The sequence below is a fragment of the Phasianus colchicus genome, chromosome 21 (assembly GCF_987193195.1).
Source record: "Phasianus colchicus chromosome 21, bPhaCol1.hap1.1, whole genome shotgun sequence".
NCBI lineage: Eukaryota > Metazoa > Chordata > Aves > Galliformes > Phasianidae > Phasianus > Phasianus colchicus.
In genome coordinates, this window is record NC_143456.1 from 8,371,819 (window position 1) to 8,397,795 (window position 25,977).

General features: G+C 45.2%; 1 protein-coding gene across 1 annotated transcript; it reads right to left on the reverse strand.

Moving 5' to 3' along the window:
• Nucleotides 1-10,309: 10,309 nt before the first annotated feature.
• On the reverse strand, nucleotides 10,310-23,801 carry TBX4 (T-box transcription factor 4). The gene is made up of 6 exons (XM_090122602.1): nucleotides 23,327-23,801; nucleotides 21,697-21,844; nucleotides 14,542-14,694; nucleotides 13,361-13,449; nucleotides 12,692-12,933; nucleotides 10,310-11,484 (listed from the first exon to the last, which is right to left on the reverse strand). The coding sequence occupies exons 1-6, from the start codon at nucleotides 23,542-23,544 to the stop codon at nucleotides 10,862-10,864; spliced, it is 1,473 nt and encodes a 490-aa protein (XP_089978728.1). The 5' UTR covers nucleotides 23,545-23,801; the 3' UTR covers nucleotides 10,310-10,861.
• Between the last annotated feature and the right edge of the window lie 2,176 nt (nucleotides 23,802-25,977).

Genomic DNA, 25,977 nt, shown 5'->3' on the forward strand with positions numbered 1-25,977 from the left:
GCGATGCTGATCGAGAGATGAGCATCAAATTCTCAACTTTAAGCTGGAATTTAATAAATTTCACAAAAGAAATGTTTAATGAATATTGCTTTTCACATACAGTAGAGTTACTGTTTTGATCTCCATTTTACTGTGCATTAACATCGATAATCTTGGATAAATGAGCGTGCGGTCCTTCTGTATTTTGTCTTGTTTCCTGTTAGCCAGCAGTTAACCCCTAAGGCACATATTTTTAATCTTCTAATTTTTCTTTCAGATCTGTAATTTCAAGTCCTCTTAGATTTTTTGTTTTTAACACAGAATTTGACACAGATGAGAACCCTGTGTGTAACTCCCATAGCCAGGCGGAATAGGAGATCTTTCTCTTAATATTATGATTTCTTCTATTAATCAGTTTTATATGACTTTCTGCTAGCCTAGCTTTTAAAGGTGTGAAAACTTGCACTGCAGAGGTATTTTATAGATTGCAACCATAATTTCTGAATAAAATTCTAAATAACTGGTCTGGTTATAAAGCTTTGGGCGCAATTTTTAGGTTCCTGGGAACTGCTGTTAAACCTCTGTTGCCATTTGGCTAGAAGTACATCCCAATTAGTGACCCTTCTATCTAGCAGTAGCTATATGTGAGTGATTTTTTTTTATTTTTTTTTTAAGTCAGTCGTAAATGATTAGTCCAAAAGAGTAGCATAAAACTTCGAGCTAGTCCCCTGCAGGAGTCGGCTGGAGGAAATTAAAGGATCAACAACACAAGGGAAGCACTGAGGTAGGATTGTTCCAGGCTGCAGCCACAGGCTTTCACATGCACTCAGGAAATTGACTTCATCAAAAGCTGAGGATGCAGGCGTGAGGATGAGGAGGATAATACAGGTGATGATTCTAAATCATGGCTCAATATCACAGCATTTTCCAAGGGAGAGGTTCTATCCCCGCCCTGAAGAAAGCAGGTTTTCTATATAAAAATAGTCTTCTCCTTATGAATTAATAAAAGTTGGGCACAAATCTCAGCTATAAATCTAATATAACTTAATAAATAATGAAGATTCAGTTTCCCCAAAACAATATCAGTTGGATGTGGGGTTTTTTTGCACAAGAAAAACATGACTCCTTATAAGCTCCACTGCTCAGTTCAGAGCGTTACTGCCCTGTGCACGTTTGTGTGTTTGTGAGAGCTGTAAAACAAAGGACTCCAGAGTGCTTGAGACATACAGGCAGGCAAGCAGTTTTCTTTAGTGCTTCTAAGTAAATTCTTGCTGCAGAAATTTGGATATTCTGGGTCTGTGATGAAGCTGAAACCTTTCTAGTGGAGCTGGAAAGAGTTGCAAGAGGGGAAATGCATAAATCTACATCTGGAGCCAAGTATGCTGGGAAGGCGTAAAGAGATGGGGAAGCAGGAGTGCCAGAACAGGGCTGAGAGCATGAAATTCTGCGGGGAAAAGTGGGGGAAAGAAAGAGGAATGTCCCAGGAATGAAGCTCTTACAATGTTCAAATCTTTCCTCGGAAGTAAAACTGTGGAAGGCTATAATCCAAATAAGGAAATTAGAACAAAAATTAACAATATTCAGCTATTCAGATGTCAAAAGAAACAGCAGAGTTATTGGTGTTAGAGGTTATTGCCAGGAGGGAAAAACTCAGCATGCTTTGGGTAATTAAGCTTCATTGGAGAGCATGGATCCCTTCTCCAGGTAAGAAATGCTTTTATAACACGGCATCTTTTGCTATTGTAATTAAACACCACGGACTATTCTGCATATGAAGTCTTAAACGCTTTAGTCCTTTATCATGGGATTTTACTGGCCAGGCATGTGCGTTCTTATGGCAAAAAGCATTGGCTGCTATAAAAAAAGAAACCCAAACATTTCTTTTTATGACTTGACTTGCTGTATTTTTATATATATTGAGCCAAATCCATCCCTTGTGGAGCTCAGTTGAAGCCAATAAGGATAGATTTGGACCATGTCTATATGAGAAAGGTGGTGACAATTAAAATATATTGTTTAATAATGAGAGCTATGGTAGTGAAGTGTCTTTGTGTCTATGAAATTATACACCACGACACCACGCTGCCAGTAGAGAGTGGGGCTAGCAAAACACGTAAGAGCAGTTTCTGATGGAAAGGCAAAAGCACTCTAACTTTTATTATTATGATTAAATATCACAAAGGCAAGACTAATTTAGGTAACATCTCCAGAAGTCTCATTTATAGTGTAGTATTTTGCCACAGTGTATTTTAAAATATTTCTTGAATGTCACTATATGTAGCTATCAAGGTTAGTATGACTGGCTGCCATTAGCAGTAAGTAAAAGAACGGTTCTTATTTCATTTATATTTTAGTGATTTTCAGTAATACTGCAAAAAGGAATGCATCCTATTAAATGAAATGTGTGGACAGCCATTATTATCACTTTATATTGGTAGTTCCCAGCGGTTCCTCTGTGTGAGGCATTGCACCAACACATGAAAGCCATTGCTGATACCCTGAAGATCTTCAGATCTTGCCTATTTAGGCAGTGAGATATACAAAGCTTACTGCACAGACAACCAGAACAAATGAGTTTTGTTTGGCTCCTTGACATGGTGGGTTGCAGGAAGCATATCTTCTCTTGTATCCCTGTTGGTAAGTTATAACAACTTTTATATGCGAAAGCCTTACTGAACTGCCTACTGACTTGTAGTCCTTTACTGAAGATATTTGGGTAATGGATACTCACAGCCAGTAATCACAGACTTAAACCCAAGCTCTTCAAGGGGGTTGCCAGAAAGCTAGGCTCAGCCATGCTGCTCTGTAAAGAAGCTGAGCGCTTAGAGAACACACTGGCCAGTAGCAATGGAGCCCAGGAGGAATGGCCGAAGGCAATCCATTGCCCTGCTGAGCTAATGGGCTCCAGCTGAAAAGGTACCTCTTATATGAGAATAATAACTTGGGAAGTCTCTGACCCTCAGAAACAGAGGAAAAGAAAATACACAGCAGAAATTCTTTTTACTGTAATTATTACTCATTCTGAATCTCTATTATAGAAATCTGGCCTTTAGCATTGGATTAAGTTAATATTTTATTAGAAGAAAGCATGATTCATCAAATTGATGCGCTGCAGTATCTGTGGAAAGGAAAACTGGGAAAGACACAAAAGAAGCTGGGCTATGGAAAACCATTGCCAAACAGAGAATCTCAGTCTGCACTAAGAAACAACAAAAAAGAAAATATTTCCAAAGAAACATCTGAGCATAGCATTAGAGCCAAGTGAAGAATTATTATTACATTAGGCTTTCAGAATGGGGCATGCAGTGTATGTGGTAGGAGAATACCCTGTCATTTTGAAATTAAAGAAAAGTGCATGTGTTCCACATCAAAACTCAGATCCTCAGAAGGCTTGTTTGCATGCTGCCAGTTGCTTTTGCTCTTTGTCAAGAAGAATATTTTTATTTTCTAGTTACCATTTTCTCCCTCTCTCTCCTCTTCTTCATTTTCAAGTTCACCGTTTCCTTGTGTTTATTTACTTGCTGTTGACTTCCTGCTTCCATTCTTTTCCGTCTTTAGTATGAATATTGATCTTGGGGCAATCTAATTAACTGCTTTGCAGAGGTGAGTAAAGATTATTTTCATTTTGTGCATGACAGACACAAAGCAAAAATTAAGTAGTTTACTAATGGTTGTAAGCTGAATCATTGCTGAGTATATTAGGACTGGAAATTTTGAACTTCATTGGAATTCTTAGACAACCATTTAAAGCTGTTTTCGAAATCTTTTGAGTTAATTGCACAGCTTGCAGGACCAGCTCTTCCTTGTGCACCATCTTGGGAACAGGAAACACAGCATGCTCCACACGTTCCTCCATCAGTGCCAATCCTGCTTCTTCCCACCTGTGTCACACTGGGGCAAATGGTCAGATGATCCATAGGGGCACTCACTTGCCTCTCTCTAAATGTGCAGTTTTTGTTGAAGGCTGAGATTTGCCCTTTTGCTTTTCTATGCACATCCTTGCAGTCTGCTTGCATTAACACCTCCCAGCTTTGAAGTGCTTAGGCAACATTTATACAAAGAGTTAAACCCCCTCTCTCCTTGCATGTTCCAAATGAAGAAATGTAGAAATACTAAGGGTCATCCATTCAAAAGTCTGTGTGACAGGCATGTGCTCACTTCTAGCACTAAGTGTAAATGCAGTCTTTCTCTGTGACGCTGGACAGAAATCCCAGAGGAAGTTTTTCCTGCTTCTAACCTGTTTACTTTCTTTCATAATGATAAATGATGGGAAAGCTTGAGGGAGGGGGGGAACTATTTAAGCACTGAACAGATCATGTCTGTAGAAGGATGGGAAGGGAGAATGCTGATTCGTTTAAAACAGAACTTTAATATGGCTAAAATCTTTGATATTTTTCTCATTTTGATCATTTTTTGCATTCTCGTAAGTAAGTTTAAGGCTAAATCATTACACAAAGATATCTCATCAGATAAAACAATGTGGTTACTTTTATTTTTCACTTTAAATATAAACAGTACCTTTCCCACTTCCATTTTGTCCTGCACATAGTTGCTTGGTAGCAGTCACCTTTGCTTTCAGTCAAGGTATCCATTGCGTGCATGCTGACTGTTTCCCATTACCTCTGCAGCACAAAGCAAGTTCATCACCTTTCCAGGATGTCTTGTGATTGATTCCTCATGTCTAGGGAAATATGCTCTAAAGTTTCAGGCTAAAATGAGTGCTTGGATTTAGTGTGGATAATCAGTGGTTTAAGACTTATTCTTCTTATGAACTATTCATCTATTTATTAGATACACAACTAATATTAAATATAATATAATCTGTTAAATTTAAAATGTTATTATTCCCCCAGTAGCTGCTCAGACGCACTGGGCATGACTAAACCATGATTTGCAGAGTGTGTCTGCGTCATCCATCAAACACAACTACTCTCTGCCTCAGACCTAACCTGTGTGCAGCAAAGCCTAGGCTGAAAGCCTTGAAAAGAAGATCAGAGGCCTGGTCTTGCCATGCTGAAATCTATAAAAGTTTTCCTACTGACTTCAACAGAAACAGGACTAAGCCCTATGATTCTGGCAGGAAAATCTGAGAATATTTCTTTACAGCTCTCTACTGAATGTTGAACTCCAGAATACATTGTTGTCAGCCTTATGTAAGACAGAGACTGTTAAGGAAAGATAGTATTTTTGCACATACTGTTCTCTGCACATGTTGTTCTTTAGTAAATATTTATCAAAGGATGCGTCCATTCCTGCTGGCAGCATCTGAGGCATTGAACAAATTTGGCCTGATTTCCTGCTGTCAGTGCAAACCTCCCAACTAGAAGCTGAATTTATCAAGTTTCGTCTTTCAGAACTGTTAAAATCATTCTTGTCCAAGTAGATAGTGCTGACAAAAATGGTCATTCGATGAAATACTCTTTAAAAAAGGGCACGTCCACCAGCTTGTAAGTACAGCCCCACTGAAAATATTCATCAAAACTGTAACAAAGCACAGCTAAAGGCCAAAAAATTTGTATTTGCTGAAAACTAAAGAAAACGGCAACAAAAAGAAAACCAGATGAAAGCTTGTTGGCACTTGCAGGATACTTGTTCAGGCCTCTTACCCTCTACTATTTGTCTGTGGAACTAGAGTCTTTTAACCTGTTCTAGCTATTCCTCCCATTTTCATTTCAGTGTGTTTTACTTTTCTTTTGCTTGAACAAGTTTATAATTAACATAAAATAAGCCTGATTTTAATTGAGTTAGCATTATCAGCACTTTGCACTAATTTATATACCCTTTCATTTCCTCTTTTAAGCTCTTTTTAGGTCATTCTTAGGCTTGGGGCTGCGCTTTGGTGCACACTGTGCAAAGGATATGGTGGCTGAGCAGAAAGGGCTTAGATCCCAAAGCCTCAGGGCTTACTACCACCAGATGCCTGAGCTGAAATCTCTCTTTTGGAGTGCAGTTCTTCTGGAAGAGAACCAGAGGAGCTGCAGCTGCGCCTTCTCTACCTATGCCTGGTACTTACAGCACCCCGTGGCTAAAGGGACCTGTGGTCAACTCCTCAACTCCTGATGGACACAGCCTGCAATGTACCATGGGCTGGGAGAGTTAATGGTCTGGTGGAGACTGTTCCACCCACGTGGGAATAATTAGCACTGCAAGGACTGTGAGGCCCCAGGCCACTGCCCAGGTCATGCAGATGGAAAGAAGAAATGTGTCTAAGCCCCATGCTGGCTACTAATGGCATACCTCGGGGATACTGGGACTCTTGGGAGCATTTCTCTAGACTTTGTGCTGTGAAGAACAGCTGGCAGTGGCAGCAGTCAGGGGGTGGCTGCTGCCCAGCCCTCCTGGTACTGAGGAGGTGGCTTTGTGCATGCCCCTAGGGGGCTTGATTCTTTCTGGGCCTATATGAAGATCTGGAGGTCTATGTTATCTTTTTATTATTGAAGGCTTGTTACTTTAAACCCGCCATGACTGCTGAGGCTCAGTCCTAGAAACTGTCCATCAGGGATGCTTTCTGGCTGCCATTACAGGGAGGGGCTCACTGACAGACAGGTGTCTGGCCTCACTAGGCCTCATTCAGCCTCACTAGGCTTTGCAAGGGCTCGCTAGACTTTGCTAGGTTTGCTTGGCCTTACTCAGCCTCACTAGGCCGCACTAGGCCTCGCTAGGCCGCACTAGGCCTCGCTAGGGTGCATCACTGCCCAGACAGTTCTCAGCTAGGCCTTGAAGCCAGACCCAAGTTTAATTTTCTACTTCACCTCAGTTTAAACACAACACAGGCTGCTCTGTACCACCCAGAGCTGGCACACGGAGTGGATCTGCCATGACACTGTTGCATGAAGGCTTTTCTTTAGAGGCTTTGTGATGGGCACCACCTGGGCAGCAGTTTCACACATGACATTGTTTTTGTTTTCAGTTTGTGTCGGAAAAGGCTTTTTGCTTTTGTTGTACCGCTCCCAACATTTTCTGCTCTTTCATTTTTTAATATTGAACCTGTGCTTTGTAGAAAGGAAATAGGTCAAAACTTTATTCTCCCCAGCAGCAAGTTGTTGGCTCATGACTTCTGTTACAACTAACTATCAAAGCAATGAAAGCCCTCACTTCACATTGAATTTGGGCTGCCTCTTGTCACAGGCAAGTGCGTGGCACCTCCTTGGAGCAGAACCTTAAATTAAAATATTGTAAATTTTTTGCTGCTCCAGCAGTACTGCAGAAATGCAAGTGGCCAAGGGGGGAGGAGGTTTTTTTTTCTCCTGCTGGAATTTTTCACTATAACTATCCTCAGGGGAGTTCTCATCTTCAAAAGAAACATTCCTTCTATACAAGCTGCAAAAAGAATTATTTAATGACATCATAAATTAATACAGAGAGGCACAAATTTTCCAAAATGTGGAGAGAGAGAAAAAAAAAAGAATTATCGTTTGCCAAAAACACCCGAGCTCTTCCAGACTTAGGCCTCTCCTGAGCCTGGGAGCTGCCAACGATACCAAACTGAACGGTGGAGTTTCTGGCATGACTCAAGTTTAGCTTGTTTAAATTTTGGCAAATGCTCGTATTACTCACATACTCAGCAAACTGATACAAATATTTGTTCTATTTAGAGTGAAGTCCAAACTCACTGCTGGCACCAGTGCTGCTGGACTCGGTGGAACTAATCTTGCTCATGCCAATATTAAATTTGGACATCTACCTTAAAGAAAACAGCCTTGAGGTACAGATTAGAATACATCAATGGAAAACAGAACTTGTGTGTAGCCAAGTTTTCCTCACTTGCTAATTTTTGCTTTAATCTGATTTGAACTGGAGCACGTTTTTCTGCACATGGGCTGCTACTCGCTGTTATGATGCAGCCACCAGGTCAGAGTTGGAGCTGGAAAAGCCTTCACGCACGTGAAGTTCTCTGCATTCTTGAGAAGTGAAATCTGTAGTAAATAGAGCCTGGGCACAGTGAGCATATTTGATTGATTTTAGTGCTGTACAGGTTGGTTTTTTTAATGATGTCTTCAGTTTACTGTTTCTGGTTTGTAAAGCAAATAGACAAACAACCAACCAGATGGGAAATGCAGACCTGCCTTGGGGCTTGGGTTCCTCATCTGGTCGCACCTGTGCTTTGCCCACGAGCTCTCTCTGGGTTCGGATTCAAAAAACAGGTTAGGCATTTTGCAAACAGAAGAGCAAGACAAAAACCACCACCCTTCCATTCCTTAATGCAGCCAAAGCATGCCCCAAGGGCGTGCTGGCTGAGGATCTGTGCTCAGTTCAGCTGTGGTTTGTAAGCAGCATGCTGTTTAATGCTATCTAAATGTTTTTATAAAGGTCAAGTAGGAGTGGGATCCTCCTAACTTAACTTTAGCCATTTAGAAATGAGAAATGTAGTCTGCCTGAGCTAGATTCCTCTGTGAGTGGAAAATATCAGCACCGCAGAATGATTCATCCCATTTTAATCCGCCTGATCTCTCTCCACTGACTATAAAAGGGGCCTGGATGACCAGATTAGCATATACCCAAATTTTAGACATGTATATGCTCACTCAGCATTTTACAACTGGCCCTGCAATGGCCATACCAGGTACTATTTTCATAGCACTAGGTGTGCCACAGGGCTCCACGCAATGCCTGTACAGTTCCTGTGGCTCCTGGGGCAATGAATCTTGGCTGTGAGCATTGTGCATTGCTGCATGTGTCCTCAGCCTGAGTCTTAAAACTTGGATTGCTTACAGGTTCAGGGCTCATCTGTACTGCCTTGACAGAAAGCTGCTTCCAAAACTGCCTTAGATATATAAATATTGTATTGAGTAACATAAAGTTAAAGAAAAAAAAAAAAAAGTTTAAAAAAGAAGCAGTGATTACTCCGTGAAAAGGGCAAAAAGAGTCAAGTGCATCTGGATAAAGTGTGGGATTGGTGTAATTAGACAGAAGGAGGAAGAAGAGCAGGCATCTGGTAATTCACCATGGAACAGCTTTATGCTTGTTATTGAAATGCAGCCAGAGACAGTTAATAGTAGTAAAATGACTTTATGTTCTGATATGTAAAATAAAATGTCCATGCTATGTAACAAACAGTTGAAAATTCCACACCACCTGTATCTATCGTGGTTTCTAATAAAAATTTATCTGTAGTATATATGTTTTTTATCTAACCAATTCTTAGTTTTTACATCGAAGGTGTGTAATTAAAAAAAAAAAATCTTAAATAGATGTCTTTCAAAAAAAAAAAAAAAAAACAAACCTTGCAACATTCATTTTTATTAAGTATTTCATTTGTAAAAAGCAAAGCTGAATTGGACACGTGGCCTGCATTTGTGATATATATATATATATTTTTATATATATATAATATATATATATGTATATAAATAGCTATTCAGCATGCAAAAATTGTAGTGATTTTGAAAATCTGATTACAAAATGCACACCGGTCACACACTGTCTGCTGAATGTGTGTACAGGTTATCCAGGTGGGAGCATGACCTCCATGGTGGCCTCAGGGCTGCCCCACTGCGAGCAGCTGCCTCGTTCATCAGCCTCTCTTCGTTGGAATGGATTCATCCAAATGCAGAAGTGCCTCCTGACTTCTAAGTATGTATTTCAGCCTTTTGCCTTTGCCCAGTTGGGAAGCAAGGGGTGGGAAGCACAAACCCAACCCTCTGATCACGACTAAAGCTTCAGTACTGCGCTCCTTAGTGGAAAAAGCTCCCACCACCACCGCTATGCACCTCGGCAACATAGAGGAGGGCACAATCCCTGCTGCAGGGCTTTTCTGGTGAAATCAGAGAGAGTTTTGTTCCGTAAGGAGCACAGCTTCCTCCCACGTGAGTCGGCTCAGCGATTCTCAGTGCCTCCTGGGGGCACTCTGTAAGCAAAGTCAGCACGGATGGAGTCAGCTCAAGATACTTCCACGGTAAGCAATGTAGCAACGATAGCAACCTATACATTGGTCTTAGATTTTTACCTGCTTTACAAGTAGTTGTACACTGTAAAGCCTGACAGGCAATGGGAACTCCTTCCGCTCCCACCCCACAATTAAAGACTGCTTCTCCATGCCTCCTTTATGCTGAAAACAATTCTTCCCAAGCTAGCTGCAAAAGAAAAAAAACACATAGCACAAAAAGCGCGTTTCAGCTGAATGCAAAAGAAATGAAGGACCAGCAAATACAGAAACCCTTTCTGGAAAGTATTAGCGACTTTTAAGCTTAAACTTCATAAATATATTGCAATAAGCAAGTGTGATTTGATCAACAGAGTCTGAAGACACTGGGTCTGTTCCTAATGCTGCAATTAATTTGCTGTTTGGCTCGGGGCGTAACGCTTCGCTTCTTGGTCTCCCACAGCCATGATCGATGGGGGAAGAAGGGACATTTGAGCACCGGTGCTTCTCCTCTCTGCGCTGCACCTCACCACTGGCATCAGAGGAAAGGAAATTTCTGCAGGTGGACAGAGCCTAACACGTGCTGCTACAGCAGTCCTGGAGCTACACAGCCCAAGAGATTGTGTCTTCTGTTGGTTTGGGGGATTCTGTGACTTTGTGAACCGAGTACCATACAAGTGAAGCTCGTGTTTCTCCCAAAAAGCCAAAATTTGCTCGTGGATGTTTACTGTTACAGGCAAAAGTGAATGACAGACGGCTTCACTCGTTAGTCCAGAAGATGGTTTCTACCAGATTGGTAATGAAGAGGTGAGAATTAATTCATTCGGAAGTTAGTCAGAGGCTGATGGATCCAGGAGTCGGAATTCTCAGTGTGCCCAGAGATGGGCACTCCCCGCGCACACGCGTCCCTGGGAAATGCATGCTCGTCTCACCCAAGTGCAAGTTACCCACAGGTATAACGCTGCCTTAGCACCGTCCCGGAGCGGTAACGCAAGCTGCGGCACCGCTGGGCCCACGGAGTCACCCATCCGTCCAGTTCTCCACCGTCCCCATTCCTGAATGGTACTGCAGTGAGGACTCCCGTGACAAGGAGAAGCTTTGGGAGTAGAGGAACTCATTGGCAGCGTTGAGGTGTGGGGAAGGCGGCTTCCTCTCACACACGGACGGGTGCACTCTTTCCCTTGGGAAAGACGATGGGGGGACGCGCTCCCGAACCTGAGACTGGGCCAGCTGGTTGTAGACACTGAAGTGGCTGTTCCCCGGGGGCTGTGAGCCCTGCCCCGCGATGGACGGGAGCCGCGGCATCATGGTGGTGGCTGTGAAATGGGCTGGGAAGGGCTGGTAGGGCACAGTTTCCATTGTCTGAACACTGTAGCTGGTGTAAGGTGCGACTGAAGTCCACATATTGCAGCTCAGCGGGGGAGGCGGAGGAGGCAAGTCATCCACCGCTGGCACGCCTGCGATCTCAGCCCCTGACCCAGAGTACATGCAGGCTTCCCGTGGGGCCACCTCGCTGCAGTAGGACGGGCTCAGCATCTGCTGCTCGTAGGGTGGTGGGGAGCGAAAGTAGTGATCATCACCCACTGACGAGGAGGCCTCCAGGTAGGAACGCTTGCAGGGCAGGTCCAGGTGCCGTGCGCTTTCTGTGGGAAAAGAAAGAGAGCTAAGGGATAGGGTTGAGATGGAACTTCAGAATGCAGGATTATTCCGCTACACCACCAGTGCTCTTTTTCAGACCATTTCAGTTCGGAAGGACAACGTGCAATATCAACAAGGTGTCATGTTGCAAATACTGGAGTAATTCCATCATCCTCCCAAGCATGCTGATGACATTTATCAGCGTAAGTAAGTGACTATTCTCACATCAGGGATTACTTCACCTTCATCCAGATAAAAGAGGTCTGTGGCACTCCTGCAGCACTACTCCTGACAAACTCAAGAAGTCTCTGAAAGGGTCTTATCACAGCCCTCCTTCCTGTCAGTACGAAAATCACTATACATTTCCCAGATATTCATGTCAAAAACTGCAGAAATATCTCAAGATAAAGGAGACCTTTCCCAGCTGCCCATCCTTGTTCTCAGCCTCACATACGGGAGCTCGTTAGCTGGTCAGAATGCTGCATTTATGAACTCATCTGCAAAATAAAACTCATCTGCTAGAAGGACATATTTGCTTCACAGTCCTTATTTCTGGTGTTATTGAATTCCTCATTTGCCCACGATCAGAGGATTCTCACAGCTTAAATAAATTAGCAGCCAATGAGACATGCAAATAGAAGGATTTGGCTGCGTGAATAATTTTCCTTCTAACTTGAAACATGCCATGATCTCATCTGATCTGGACTAAAAGGAAGACAACGCAGCTACAGCTCGCTTCAAGTTAGGACCAGCTGATAAGAAGGATGCGTGGCCACCACCACCCCACTGCTTGCACTGGGATAACTACAATGGCTCCTCCCGCAAAGTGCTCATTCAGTGCAACTTCCTTAATGCTAATGGCGCATCAGGACATTTCAGGACAGATAAGGCCTCCTCCCTGCAAATATTATTAATTCAGATGACTTATCAAGTGATAATTATTCACTGTGGCTTCATTCCATTTGAATTATGTGTACTGATTGTAGGTTTTAGGTTTTTTTTAGCTCAGAGTCTCAATTTGCCTGCTATGGGACAAAACCACTAACAACTGCCCAAAAATCCAGCTTGTGAACCCTGACCCTCCAAAACACTTTGATCACTTTGCAGATTAAGGCCTAAGAGACACATCCAAAACAAACTGGGATTATGGGTAAGCTTTCAGTGCTCTTAGGCCTATTTGCTGCAATATTTTTTAGTGTAAACTCAAGTTACCTCTTCTCTTCAGGCAGTGATAGAAGAGCCCTGAATCTCTCTGTGCTGTGAAGGTGTTGAGTGACAGATCTTGAGTATCTGAGGCTGCGAACTGCATGTGAGCACCATTCTCATACTGATAGTGTTGGAGGGTCTGGTGACTGCCATGGAGCGGGTTAACATCTGGCTTGGTCGAGAGCTGGCCATGGCTGGACACCAACCTCTGCCTCATGATGCTTTTGGAAATCACTGGGTATTCTTTGCTGAAGAAGGTGAGAAAAATTATCACTGGTTAGACAGCATCAACATGAACAGAAGGATGAAATATGAGTTTGGCTGCCCCAGTGCATCCCCATCCAACGGCTCCACGCCTTTGCCAAAGCACGATGAGCTAACCCTCACCATGCTTCGGGTGTGGGCAAGCATTGCAACAGCACACGGAATGCGTCACTCAGCTACAGGAAGAGCTTTTCAGAGGTAGGGAGGGCATGAAATGCCCTGATGCCCTCAAATACAAGAAAATTGGATGCCCCGTGGCATCCAACAACTTTCTTCAAAGAGGTGCAGCATATTGACAGTAAGACAAGGGCAAAGGGGATGAGCAGTGCATGCCGGACACCACACAGCTACGCGCAGCAGCCAAATTCAGCCTGCTGACCCAGAGCCCTCCCAGCCATCCTCCAACCATACCTTTGGAGCCGTGCCACGCGTAGGTCGCTGTCGTCGCTTCCCCTGAATCCCTTTGCAAAGGGGTTGTTCTCAATTTTCAGCTGAGTTATCTTTAAGAGAAGGAAAGCAAGCAGAAATCATGTGAAAACAGATGAGATGCCAATGATGGGCGGAGGGGCTGAGTCCTCTGGTGCCCAGTGGGTTCCTTCAAAAGAAGACGTTGCCATCACCTGCACTGCTGCTCAGCCACCAGCCCCTGCCCATGCACAGCAGTGACAGTGGAAGTATTAAGTTTATGGAGCACTTTGGGGACCTCAGGGATGAAAGGCACCATTGACCTCGATATTTTAAGGAGGTATTAAATAAGCGCTTTTGAGCCTTTTTGGTTAACCATGTTTGGGCAATTGGTCATTTTACACCAGTGTCTACAACTTTTCAAACAGGATTCACTTTGGTGCCTAAATACATACCTTTTTTTCCCCTGTCTTACCGTACCACACACATCCGGGCTGCTACTCTGAGCCTTTTTACTGCTTGCTAATTGCAAAATCTTGCAAGGACTGTGTGTTTCAAAGGACACACAGCCATCTGTACAGGAGGAAGAGGCACCCAGGGATCACAGCAAATGGGACCGCAACCCAGTGCTGCCCTGACCCAATGCATGGAAAAGATATGGAGAAACCCAACCCTGCAGTCAGTGTATCGCTCTGCCACACACCCAACACAGAGCCCCAAGTCTTTGTGTTTTCTGTCCCCCTCCAAACAAAACACAAAAAACACAGACTCCTGGAGCCCCCTCCTACCTTCACCTCCTAACCACAGCGCAGGCTCTTAGCTCAGTTTTATGGTTACATTCCTCGTGTGTCTTGCTAAACACACATGCTATAATTACTTTTTGCTGTAGATTTATGAGCAAGCTTTTCCCAGCCATTATTAGATTTGCTTACTGTTTTGAATGACATCTCAGAGTTTATTATTATCCAATTCATTAGTTCCTGGACGATCAGGGCTTGCCAGGCTGCTATTACCAAGTGCTTGTCGTGCTTCCCCTTAGCTGCATCCTCTGGCCCATCAGCCATGCTTCAAGTTTAAAGGGCTGCAGTGGAAACTCAGCTTTTTGAGCAGTTCTGTGCCCTCCCCGAGCAAAGCTATAGGAGCACACAGCCCAAAAAGGAGCCCCTTTGGACCCCAAAGTGCCATACCTTGTGGTTCTGGTAGGAGGTCACTGAGATAAAGGACGTCTCTGGAAACACGTGGGTGCAGAATGCCGTGTTCTTCGAGCCAAAAGCGTTGTTCTCATCTGCCTTCACAATGTGCAGCCGCGGCTGGTATTTGTGCATTGAATTGAGGATAATCTAGAAAACAATTGGTGCTAAAGTGAACAATCCAATTTTGTAAAAATGACAAGTCTTGGCCACTTGACAGCTTGGTCCCACTAGCGCTACACTTCAGCTTTGCTTTCAAACTGTAGGGGAAAATAACCCTGTGTAACGTGTACAACCCACGGCAGAGAGGGTATCTGCTGCTCTGGCAAGCGTTGCTGTGCTGAACTTGGAGCTTTCTGCCGAACGCTCCTTTTCTTATTGCTATTGGACAGAGTCAGCCTGGGTGGAAACAAAGCCATAAATTTTTTTCCCAGCTCACATTGAAGCTGCAAAATATATATAATTCACCAGCAGACTGGTCCATAAAGCTTCCTCATAAAATACTTTACGGAGCCGAAAAATAGCAAAAGCAAAAAATATATATATCACAGAAACCACAGAGGGGGGAAAAAAAAAATAAAAAAAATTATGTGTTTTTCTTACATCTGCTGCTAAGAGAAAGCTTCAACCAGGTTTTCTGCAGGTTGTGCAGCAGATTCCATGGGTACCCCTGCAGGTGAGACGTGGCTGGAGAATAGTGAGGAGGGGCTGTGGGAAGCAGTGGGCATTCACCCCCACCCCTGGTGCAGCCAGGGCACGCAGGGCACAGCACTGGACTCTGCCAAGGCACGCAGGGGCTGGTGCCTCATTGTTCTGCCACAAGAATGGCTGTGCCCACATGTGACAAAGTAGTTTTAAGAAATGGATTTTCTTCTAAGGAGCGGGATGGGTTTTAAGAAAAGCCTCTGTTCCTCTCTCTAGACAAAGAAAAAGTTATTTGCTTCTGGTTTCCTCAACACACCACTCTTCAGCCCCTTCCCACTCGCAAACCATCTTCCAGCTGTCCACATCCTGGCTGTTCCTGGGGCTGGATTGTCCCCAGCATGGCCAACACCCTGAGCAGCCACAGGACACATTCAGCCCCATGGGGATGTGGAATCGACAAGGAATGCTGCACAGGTTGTGTCTGCAAGAGGTGGTGGAGAGATGGGTGAATGGATGGGTGTGTGGACAGACGGATGGACATGTAGATGGATAGATGGGTGGATAAATGAATAGGATAGACGGAAGGATGGAATTGATGAACAGATGGATGGGCAGACAAACGGATGGATAGGTAAATGGACAAATGGATGAATGGACAGACGGATAGATGGAAAAACAGATGAACTGATGCACAGAAAGATGGATAGATAGACAAAACTACAATTCGCATTAGTTTACACAAAGCGTGGATTTAGCTCATTTTAAATGAAAAATAATAACAAAGAGAAGTTTGCCTCAGGATCAACTGGACATGCACAGTACTACAGTGCTGCACTCCAGCTGGACAGGAGGCACTGCTCAGGGCTCGTGCTCCCCACGCCCCTCCATCCGGCCACACGGATTTGCCCACAGTAGCCAGCTGCATTATATACCACTTAAACACAATTTTTATTGTTGACGTTTTCCAGACAACCCTCCTTGCTCCCCAAGAGAGAGAATGAGGAATTTTTGGCATTTTATCAGCTTTGCATCACGTCTCTGAAGCACTTTGCGGCTGCTGATACGCAGGCTGTAGAGCTGAGAGGGTCGGCTCAGGTTTTGGGTTGCAGCTTTTGCTGTGCTTTCATGTGGCGGCCTCTCGTAAAACAGCCGAGATGAGCAACACCAGAAGGCTCAGGCTCATAAGAAAGGGCACGTCAATTTTCAATAATTAAGGCTTGATAAATATGGGTTGTCTGGAGCAGAAGCTGAGGGGTGCTGAGCTTTGCTCACCTCCTGTCCCCAGCTGCCCGGGTCTGGCAAGGCAACGTGTGGCTCCAAATCAGAGCAAGTGAGTGGCAGAACAAGAAACCCATTTAACCTCAGATTTCCAGCGGGTGGATGAGCAGCCTGTTTCCTACCTCCTCTCCAAAACAGTACCCTCCAGGGTATAAAGATTCCTTTAAAAACCCTTTTTTTAGCCTGTGCCTTTTCCAGCACCAAGACAAACTGGAAGAAGCCTTTGGAAGGATTGTTGACAGATGCTCATGGTTACATCCATGGCTACAAATCCTTCCAGAGGTTCACTTTGAGCTGCTTGATATTTGTGGGGAAAAAACACCAAAAAGGCTTAATCTAACCTACTGCAACATGCTTTTGTCCCTTGCCCCAGGGTGAAGTACTCAGCACTTTGTCCCACGTGCAGGATGCAAGCGTTGGGTTGACCTGTCCACTGCCTGTATTCCCACCAACAACTTTCTGGAAAGCAAGAAGCATGCACACATCCTGCTTGCTTGCCATTGGTTTAAGCACCGTGCACTCAAAGCCCCTGAAAATCATTCAAAAAATCCTCCCAGGCTGTAAACCTCGGCGCCTGCGCGATTGGAACGCCAATAATTTGGGATAAATACTTTTAAAGGCTGCGGTGGAAAACCGGTCGCTGGCTAAAAATACACAAAACAAATGTAAATTCCACTGCAGTGACGAACATCAGTGGAAAGATTAACTTAAAGAATTGTGTCAAAAAATGAGAGGCATTTTAATTGATGGGACAGAGCTTGGCTGCACGGAACTCAGATTTGGGATCAGCATTGCCTCTGTGCCCCACTGATGGCCACGAATGGCCCCAAGTCCACTGCCACAGATATGGGATTTTCCACCCCCATCTCACTCCTTTGTGGTGATCACACTGTTGGCAGCTGGAACTTTAAGTGTAATATAGTTCTTTTCTCCTTTTTTACGTTTTTTTCCCCTTTTTTTGGCACTCCCCACTCAAGAGCAAATGTCAAAAAATGGTGTCATTTGCTCCTTCCATTTTCCTTGAGATGCTCACGCAGTGTTTTCCAGTGTCTCAACCTGCAGGGTCCAAGTTTGCCACTTTGCAGGATGTGGCCCGAAGGGTCAGAGCTGGGCACAGCCCCCATCACAATCCCCAAAATCAGCAGTAAAATGTATTTACTTCCATATGAAATTTGGGGAGTTGATTTAAGAGCACTCCCTGTTCCTCCAAGGTATCAAATATCATATGATGCAGTGGTTGCCATGGCAACTGCCTTTTTTATATTGAATAGTAAATGGCTACGAAAAAGCCACATAATTTTATGGCCGCTCCCAGGGGATCACATCATAACTAATAGAAAATCTCTCATTTTTGTACATTTTTCTGCTTCTTTCTTCCTTCCCTCTATTCTTTTTAGACTGAAGCGCCCAGCCCCATGCCTGGGGGTCGCATCCTACCCATGAGAACGCAAACAGCCCCAACCAAATGCTATGTGCAACCTCCACAGCTCCATCACCACCTGCCCCAACCCTCCATGTTCCCATCTGGCCCCAGGAGGCTGCTGTAGGAGCAGAACCCAGGGCTGTGCTGGAGGACCAACCCCACACCGAGCACATCCTGGCAACCCGCACAATGGGGAGAGGAAGGGAATGCTGGAAAATCCTGGGAAAAATTCAACATGAGCTCAGACAAATTGTTCCCTACACGAGGGCCAATGCTGTGATATTTTTTGCTTGCTTTCTTTCTCGGTCCTTTGTTGCCTAATGTCAACTGAAATGGGTAGTGGTGTTTCCTGAGTTCTTGACACAGAGATGCTGGGGAAGGGAAAAAATACTGTGCCCCATGACCATGGAGACATGTGCCATGACCTCAGCACAGCACTGCTCCTTTGGTGTAGGAATGGAACAAAGCCACCAGCACAAAGCTCTCTGCTGGATGTCACTGTTCAACCGTAACACAGCTAGAAGATGTCACCTAAAATTGATGGGTTATAAGAAAGGCAATACCAGCTCTTGGTATTCTGAGCTCTTCTTCATAACCATCCCCTAAAAACTGACCTCATACTTAGACAAAAGGGTTGCATTTTTTGAATGTTTTAAACGGATAGAGAAAGGAGGCACTGGGTGCCACCAGCGTCACCACAACTGTGCCATCGGGTGGTGGCCCAAGGCACACACCTGACCTGGCCACAAGGCATGGAGCAAGAAAGTGACAAATCCTAAATTGAATTTGGGGTTTTGTAAGCTTAAGAGGACACAAACCTAAATGGCCTGGGTGTTCCTGGCAAGCAAAGGGAAAGATGATGAAATTGAAAGAAAAGAAAAAAAAAAAAGAGCAGGAAACCCCGAGTGATAATCAAATAAAACCAAGAGTACAAAAAAAAATACGTATAGAGAGAAGTAACAAAAACTCATCAAAATTAAAGAGTAAAGCCAGAAAACAGAGGTTTGGGGCCAAGGAAAATCAAGAATATCACTTGAAACGTCAGCAGAAGTGATAGATCAGCCCTAGCACTCCGCAGCCTTAAGCCTTGGGAGATTACATCTGCAAAACCAAACCAGCACTGTGATGGGTAGCAGGAACAGAGCCCTGTAGTGACTCAGAGGTCCCAGGGAGTGGGGCAGGTGCAGCAGAAATATGCTAGGGGAGGGGGGTGAAACTAAACCTCAGCTGCCACCTGTGCCGATCTCCACTTCTAATCTCTGTTTCCTTGTCTGTTTTTCCACAGGAATATTTTTATATATTCTGTAAAGAGTGTAATTTCCAACCAATGCGGGCCTGGCCACAGCCTGCCAGAAATAGCCATGCGATGCAGTCACCCTCACCCAGCTGGCCCAGGGGATGGGCTAACGTCAGAGCAGAGGCTGCATCTCAGAGGGGCTCCCACCACCACCAAAGAGGACCAAACCTCAGTGCTCTGCGCTCACACCGACGCTGCACCGCTCAGCACTGCGTGCAAAACCAGAAGAAGTGACTTTTCTGACAGAGAGCTGCCATTGTGAGCAGCTCCAGCAACACCTCATAGCAAGAGGTGAAGGAAAACCCAACCAGAAAGACAACAACAAAGGAACACAGGTCCCTGCAACGAGCATCCCCTGGCCATAAGGGCCATCTCACGGGCACCCTCCACTTTGTTGTTTACATACTTGAAACCTCTGGAGAAAGTAGAATTCCATTCATCGGCATTTATCACTGTGGAAGCATTGGTTGCGACTCGCTCAGTTTTTCCCTGAGCAAACCCCTGACAGACACCAGCATCCTGCAGCCCTTCCAGCAAGCAGTTGTTTTTGTGATGTAACGATGGCTCAAACTGCTGCGGGCTCCAATAGCACGTGGCAGGGCACAGCCTGCTTCCCCAGGGAGGAGGGATGCTCATCCTGTGCCCAGGAGCGCTGCGAGCAGGAGATGCCACCATATCTCCAATATCTCCACATCCCCATGCCCACCAGAAAGTCACACCGACAGTCCCCCAAGGCTCTATGCATGCTCATGTTTTGCAAAGCAATGCGTGCATCAGGATTTTGCTCAGATCATTGGTGTCTCAGTGCTCTCTTTAGCATCAGACCAACCTCCAAAGCCGAGCATCCCACTGACTGCTGATTTCTTAATCCATTCTCAACTCTATTCCTCAGCCTGATGTGAAAGGAACATTTCATGGTTGGAAAAAATCCCCCACGATCAGCATGGAGCCCATACCTCACAGACACTGCATGAGGGCACATGTTCCCTCTGCTCCCACAGCTCACCCATGGGAGTTTGCAGGCAGATCACAGTGCTCTGCACTTCATTTCTTCTTGAAAACACAATTTCTATTCTATTCCTTCCAGACAAACTGCACAGAGCCGTGCCATTACACACAACGCCCGAGCAGGGCACAGCTCATAGAACAAGGGCTGCTGCCCATGCCCTGCAGTGCTGCCCCAGCCCAGCCTGGAGCTGTGGGTTTTGAGGTTTGGAGGAAATCAATGACAAAAGGAAACAGGCAGCCAGCAGTGCTGGAGCACGAGAAGCAAACAAACCATGCGGCTTTCCACACTTGTTTGCTTTAGGCAGCTTCAAGAGAAGGCTTGCGACTGCTGGGTTGGATTCCTAGAAAGGAGGAAGCTGTGATTTAGCATAATGCAGTGCCCTATGCAGGAGTGGGGTGGGGGCAGCAGCACCGCAGATTGCAGTGTTTCCAACCCTGAACCTTCATGCTGAGCAGGTGCTGAGCCCAGGTTGTTCAAAAGCAAATTGCTCACTGAGCAGCCTCAGGAGGAATTGTCAGAGAAGCGTCTGAACCCCACGCAAAGTGAGCTCCATCCATGTCATGGTGAGGCTCCGTGGGAGGACAGAGTGCTGCCAAAAGGAGGAGAAAGGCTCTTTCCCACTCAAACGCAGTGTTAGAATTGCAGTTAAGTAATGACACAGTTGGGAGAAGCAACCATTTAGCGTTGCAAAAGCAACACCACGCATCCTGTTTGTTTTACAGGCACACCAAACATCCTGTTTCATGGTTTACATTTTACAACATAAACAGCGATATATATTAAGCTGCACTGCTAAGCAAGGGGAAAATGCAACGGGAGCACGGGAGGGAAACTGCAGAGCGAGCAGCACAGGGTGGCTGCACACACCTCTCAGCTCTGCTTCCTCCTGCACGACTCCATAGGGCTGTTCCCATTTCACTGCCATGGTACTTTCACCCTTAAAAATGAGTGAAGGATGGGGGGGTGGCTGTGATTGATAACATCAGCATGGAGCTTTTGGAGCAAACAGGGCAGGGCTGGCACAGCCGCTCTGCAGCAGCATCAGGACATGCATAGACGGCTTTGGGAGTGGGAAATTCACTGAAAATTGTGTGCAGAGAAAATTCTGGGCCCTATTTTCCTTTCTCCAGCCACTGAGGTTGGTTTGTTTCTATGTGACTTTCAGCTAGGACAGTGGAAGACATTGGATATGTTGTTTAACACATTGAGGTGAATAAGTGTCCATTTCCCACTTCTGCATTCACCGTAAACGTCAATTAATATATTCCAAATGAAATACTTAATCTTTCATAGAGCCACCAAAGCCAGCCTGGAGAAAAACACCTTCATGTAACTTGTTTCTGCAAGCTGCAGGTACAATGGCTGGGCTGAAAACCCCACAGCATCCCTGCAACCACACAACAGCCTATTCAGCATCCCTGCATCCCACCCAGCACTGCATCCAGCATGTTCCTTATGGGCCCAACCCAAAGGATTGCCCTCAAAGAACTTTTCTCTTACATGCCCAAATGGATCCAGGTGGTTGTTGGTGAGCTTCAGCTTCTGGAAGGACACGAGCTGCCGCATCCAGTGCGCTCCAGTGGCAGGTGAGTCAGGGTGCACATACAGCCGGCCTGGCATGGCTGGCTCTGCCTTCCCAGCCACCATCCTGCAAGCACAGTGATCACATTGCAGCACTGCCTGCCCCACGGAAAGCACTGCCTTGACCTCCCCCTGCAAACCACAGTGCAGCCGTGTCATTGGGGATGTTCTGAGTCACCTAGAGGCTCCCACTGCCCATGGGATCTCTGTGTCCCAGTGTCACAGCTGGCAGAGCTGAACCATCATCTCCTTGGGTCATTGTGTTGATATTAGCCAAGTAGGACACCTTGCTTGGGTCTTTGGAGATGGCTGGCCACGGATGAAGCCTTCCAACACCATCCAGCAGAAAACACTTCTCAGTGTCAGCTCCTATGGGATAATGCTGGGTGCTGCCCCTTGGCACCCACATCCCCCCTTTCCCACGTATCCAACCCTCCACCAGCATGGATGTGAAATCCCACTGCGATGCATCGCTTCGTGGCAGCTCCCCCATTACTGTGTATTGTTCTCTTCTCATAAAACACCAATAAAAGCATTATGACCAAAAACAACAGAGACTTTCCAGCAGCAATAAAATGAAAAGGGGAAACAGCTCTAGGGCTGGCAAAAGCTAAATTAAACAAAGTTAACAACTATCCATCATGCAGGGCTTAATGGTTAAAGCACAAAGCGGGCTGCGTGCTCCATCTACTCCTCTTACCCAAAGGCACTGCAGGACAAAAGAGAGTAGAAAATGAATTTTTGGAATCTAGAACAACCCAAATGTGCAAGTGAATTACTGCAGTTTTATAGGATGCTGCTGTTCCCATTGAAATGAGTATGAAGTTTTCCATGGCTTGTCCTGACTTTCTGCTTACTGCTGCATGGTGAAAAGATGAGCACAGCCCATTCCCAGTGAGGGAGGCTGCTGGGCATTGTTCTGGGGGAAAACAAAAGGGGAAAAAAACACGCTCCCTTTGTCAGAAAGCAAAACTCCATCTGCCTCTGGGGTAAGCAACTTTACTATCAAAGGCACAGCTAAGGGAGGGAATTACAACAGAGGGAAAAACTCTGGTGGAAGAACACTGAATGAAAAGGAAAGAGGCAGTGGGTGGGAGAGCTGTTCCCCCACATTTCATAGCTCATCCCTAAGTGCAAAATATTGCTGCTGGAGAAAAGAATGTACAGCTTCTCTCATTTATCATAGATTTGTGATTTTAAGGCTAAAACATACCATTGGGTCACCCCTTCCAGCCTCTGGCACACACAGGCTGCAGGTTCACCCTCATATGCCTGTACTAGGCCAAGCAACCTATGGCATCTCCTCTACGATGACCTCCTGTCCTTTGGAGATGGATGACCCAAATCTACCAGCAGGCAATCCCTTGGCTTGTTCAGAATGCTCTCCTTAAATTTTTTTGGCTTTAACTTTCAGCCACTGGTAATCATTGGGTCTATGGCTGCTCTGTGCCAGAGCTCTAGGATGCCAGCATCACCCACGGGCAGTGGAACCATCCATCCACCTACAATTCATAATGAAAGGAAAGCAAGCACAAGAATGTCCTCTTACCATTTATTGTCACAGAATTTGTACCGGTGGTCATCAGCCGGGACGATGTCGATCAACAGAATGTATTTGGTCTTGGGATTCATTCCGGTCACCTTGACCTTGTAGCTCGGAAACATCCTCCTTAGGAAAAGCAAAGGGTTAATAATGCATGAAGGAGCAGCCCAGAGTAGATGGAAGCACAGAGCAGTGCCCCCAAAGGGCAGCTCCACCACCAGCATATGGTGAATCCAAGCTGGGACAGAGGAGCTATAAAGCAAACTGATGTCTACACAATGCCAGAGTGAGCATCACCCTTCTCCAAGCATCAGCTGTGCATGGGAATGGAGAGCTTCACTGCAATCACTTGTTGTTAAAGATATCAGCATATATCTCACTTATCTAAGAAATCTTTACCAAAAAAATACTATTTAATACTGCATTTTATCAGTACATACGATCAACATATATGTGACCCAACAGATCACATTTCTGACCCTTCAGAAATCAGCAGCACGGGTGTTTGCACAGCTAGGCACTTGTTACAATCAGAAAAGATTAGCACAATGGAAGCACGATATAAAAACATAACCACAAAAGGAGCAGCACAGATAGGATGGAATTTCACAGGAAAATAAACGTGCTCACCCATCTCTGAAAAATCTCAGCTTGCAAAAAGGACTCCACAATGAGGGATCTCCAACCAGAGATCCTTCCCTAGTGGCAGTCAGCCCTTAAGTGGGGTCTGAGAGAGGTGCAGCCAGGCTTCACCACTTCAGACTCAGCTGAATTGCCTTCACCTGTGCTCCCAGGGCTGACGGATCCTTTCCCCAGGTGATCAATTGGTAGTTCAGGCCATGACTCTACAGTTCCCCTACATCACATCCTCTGAGCTGCTGTTCTCTTGGCTCCATCTTCACAATTTCCTCCTCACCCAGTTAAAAAACAAAACACACCAACCGAGTCAACGGAACAAACCAGCTCACCATGCTCTTCCATCAGTTGGCCAAGGCAGCTGCCAAACAGACTGTGACATCTCCTTGCCATCAGCACAAGGGGAGGGGAGATGAAAATGTTTCCATGCTGGGATCATTGATTGTTCTAATTAAGTCCTAATGTCACCGCTCCGCTGGAGGCCCTCCTCCAATCCCTTGGTCCAGCAGCACCATTTTGTAGCAGCGTGGGGAGAAGGCAACAAAATGGGCCCTGTTTGAAATCATCTCAATCGACTCTTTTACATGCCCTGCATAAATTCCAGATGTTTACCATGTAATTAGCCGGGACTAAAAAGGGGTGGTTTACCAATGTCCGTATTTGATTTTCATTCATAAACTCTGCGCTCCTCTTAACCTTGCCCTCATACAGGTAAGCACCTGTATAAATACAGTAGGACATTTCAATTTGTGAATACACAGCCCAATTCACACATTGAAAAAAATTGTGTAAGGAATCCAATCTGAATGCCAAGCGTTTTTTTTTTGTTGTTGTTGTTTTTGTTGAAGAAAAAAAAAAAAAAAAAAAGCCTTAAAATTACATTTAAAAATGAAACCAAAAAGAGGAGGAACGGATTAAAAACCAGCAAAGGGAACGATGCGATCTGATGGTGGCTGCGCCGTACCCGGATTTTATAACATTGAGCTTCTGATTTTCTTTCTTTTCCTCAATCATTTCATTTACCAACATACATCCAAGCTGCTAAAGTAGCCGGACTGATATATTGTAAATGTTAAGTGCTTTTTTAATGGCGTTTAAAATTAAGCTTCAGCATATGGAGTTCATACAGCATGGACATGCCTGAGTTTATAATGTTCTTTCGTATAGCCCTCTAAAATAAATACAAAGAGCCAAAGTACTACTATAATATATACAGCCGGAATTCTTTAAGGATAACAAATGGGGACCCGCATCTGATGGGAGGTGTTGCTTAACTTGCGCGCCGCTCGCTATCTCATGGTGGTAGCGTTGGGCTCAGCCGTCAGCAGCCGCCGCCACGTTTGCCAACTCCCCACATTCTTTTCCAGGAAAACACGGGGTAGGTTTTAGTAATTTGGCTGCTCGTGACCATTTCATCATTATTATTAGCTGCTGCGTTTTGGCCTTTAAAAAATATATATATGCAACTAATGCGCCGTCCAGGGACTTGTCAGTTTAATTTTCTTAATGAAAACATATTTCTCAACCCCTTGGCAGGGGCTGGTTTAGTAAATACATCCTTGCAATAGGATACAAACACGGGCTGTGCGTTGCTGGTGGGGAGGCATGGCAAAGCGGAGCGCCGCGTCCAACTCAAAGCCGTCATAGAGCTTCGCTTAGGAATAAAAATACGTGGAGCACCGAATCCTTGTGGCTCCGTGCGGCTCCCGGCGCGCGCTGGGACACAGCCAGCATCTGCCTGCCCAATTCATGGCTCTGGGCAGGAACTCCCCTGTGGATGGGCGTTCTCGCAGAGGATGGGGCATGTTGGCCAACTTTCCCCGACAATAGCTCACTTGATCATTGAGAGTGGCCAAAAGCTCCGCCGCGTGCTTTGCTGCACTCTATCCTGCCAAGATTGGTTATGAAAATGGTAAACTTGGGATTTCTGGGGAGCTCGGTGGGGTTCTGCGCTGGGTGCGCTGCAAAGGGTGAATCCAGCATCAAGTAGAGCTTCAGCCATTGCCTGCCCACCTTCAGTT